Source organism: Hydra vulgaris, chromosome 04 (assembly GCF_038396675.1).
Source record: "Hydra vulgaris chromosome 04, alternate assembly HydraT2T_AEP".
Taxonomy (NCBI): Eukaryota; Metazoa; Cnidaria; class Hydrozoa; order Anthoathecata; family Hydridae; genus Hydra; species Hydra vulgaris.
Genome location: NC_088923.1, coordinates 36,020,341 through 36,022,646, shown reverse-complemented (window position 1 = coordinate 36,022,646; position 2,306 = coordinate 36,020,341). Strand labels below are relative to the sequence as shown.

General features: G+C 30.7%; 1 protein-coding gene across 1 annotated transcript; it reads left to right on the top strand.

Moving 5' to 3' along the window:
• Positions 1 to 1,203: 1,203 nt before the first annotated feature.
• On the top strand, positions 1,204 to 1,909 carry LOC136079377 (uncharacterized). The gene is made up of 2 exons (XM_065795112.1): positions 1,204 to 1,232; positions 1,492 to 1,909. Exons 1-2 carry the CDS (start codon positions 1,204 to 1,206, stop codon positions 1,907 to 1,909), a joined length of 447 nt encoding a protein of 148 aa, XP_065651184.1.
• Positions 1,910 to 2,306: the final 397 nt, after the last annotated feature.

The following is a 2,306-nucleotide window of genomic DNA, read 5'->3' as shown; positions in this document are numbered from 1 at the left end:
TTGGTTCAGATTGGAAATACTGAATGACGTCTAATTCTTAACGCACAATGTAAAATATTTAAATTGGACGTTCATTTTTGGTCTAAATTGGACGTACATTTTAAGTTCGATTTTGGTTCATATTGGAAATACTGACAGACGTCCAAATGATAACGTGCAATGAACTATCTTTTGGACATATGTTCAATAAGATCGTTTATTACACGTTTTCGTATATATGAAGAAAAAACAGATTTTGAGCCTATTCGGAACAAAAATACCTAAGTCAAGTTTAAACATTCTTGTATTACATTTTGGGTATTAATTCTTATCCAATTATTGATTGTAAATGCAAAAACTGGTCAAAATTAATAAATGTGTATAATATAGACTGTTTTGAGCCCCCTTGTATCGAAAATATATCAAATGAGGAGCTTTTGAAGTTGATTCCTAATCAAGGAAAGGTTCTTAACTTTCCGTGCCACTCACAAACAGTTGAAAGAGCAGTGAAATTGACTTCTGAAAATGAATTTTGAAAGCGGAAAATCCATCAACTTCAAGAAAAGAAATGCTATTATTTTAGCGAAATGCAAAGTCGAAACAAGCGTTATATTTTTAAAACTAAAAAAGATTATGCGTTGTAGTTGTTAATATATTTTTTTGATGTTGATATCGGTTTGGTTAAACATTAAAATTTTAATGTATTTAGTAGTTTACTTAAAATAAAATGTTTACTTAATCCAATGAAGCTTAATAAAATGTTGTTGGACTAAAAGAAGAATGATTCGGATAGAAGTAAAAAATATTTTGACTGAAATAAAACAAGATGAAATCGTTATCGATGGCCTGATCGATGAATAATTATGATTACATACGCAAAACTGGGTTTTACTTTCCTCAAGCTATTGACACTTTGTCCTAGACAGTCATTCAAACAAATTGCTATAACAATTCAGATAATGAAGTTTCCAACTCTACTGCTCTGGATGATAACCCCAATATTTCTTTCAAAATCAATAATGAAAATAGAGAGATTGAAGTTTTATCTGATAGTGATTCAGATATAAGTAACAAGCATAATGCAATAGATGAACTTGAGCATGATTTAGCGTTTTGGTCTTCTCAGCATAACATTACACAACGAGCATTTAGTGATTTAATTTGCATAGTGAGCAAATTTGGTTGTCAAAAAGTTCTGGTTTGTCAAAAAGTTCAAAAACAATAATGAGAACAGAAATTGCGAAGCGTGAAGGGTATGAAGGTTTCTATTATTTTGGTATGAATCAATAAATTGCCAACTTTGTGTAGTGATAATGAAATGGAAGTTTCAACAATTTCCTTTTAAGTCAATATAGATGGCCTTCCATTATTTAAAAAGTTCTAACACACAACTTTGGTCCATGTTTATACTAATAGAACAGTTTGAAAATAAACTTCAACGAATTAGGGAACCATTTGTTATTGAACTATACTGTGGAAATAGTAAGCCAGTGAATGTTAATAAATTTTTAGAAGATTTTGTGAAAGAAGAAAAGAGCTTCAGTTTAATCGTCTTATTATTAACAATGTGCATTACAAAGTAGAACTTTCTGCTCTTGTGTGTGACACCCCAGCTAGAGCTTTTGTTAAATGTATAAAGGAACATAGTGCCTATCATGGGTGTGATAAATGTGAACAGCATGGAGTCTATGTTGGGTGTGTCACCTTTCCAGAAATTGATGCAGTTCTTCAAACAGATTACTCTTTTGCCAGAATGACAGATTGTCATCATCATATTAGTGAAAGTCCACTTACAAATATTTCGATAAAAATAATATCACAAGTGCCTGCTGATTATATGCATTTAGTTTGTCTTGGGGTTATGCAAAAATTAGTATATTTATTACTGAAAGGTCCTTTAAAGACTAGACTTGATCAGAAAATCTCCTAAATTTAGGAAATTTTATCCCATTTGAATTTGCACGTAAACCTAGATTGTTCAAAGACTTTGAGCATTGGAAGGCGACTGCATTTAGACAATTACTGTTGTACACTGGCATGGTGTGTTTTTAATGTATACTACTCACTGCATTATATAATAATTTTATGTTACTGTCAGTTGGTATGAGTATCCTGTTAAGTGAATATTTGTACAATAAATATGTTGACTATGCTCACAATTTGCTATTGTTGTTTGTTAAACATGTTGGTGATATTTATGGCAGGGAAGTGATCACATGCAATATGCATGGGTTACAGCATTTAGCTAGTGTTTCTAAAAGTTTTGGACCTCTAGATAATGTATCATCATTTCCTTTTGAAAATTATTTTAAAAAATTAAAAAAACT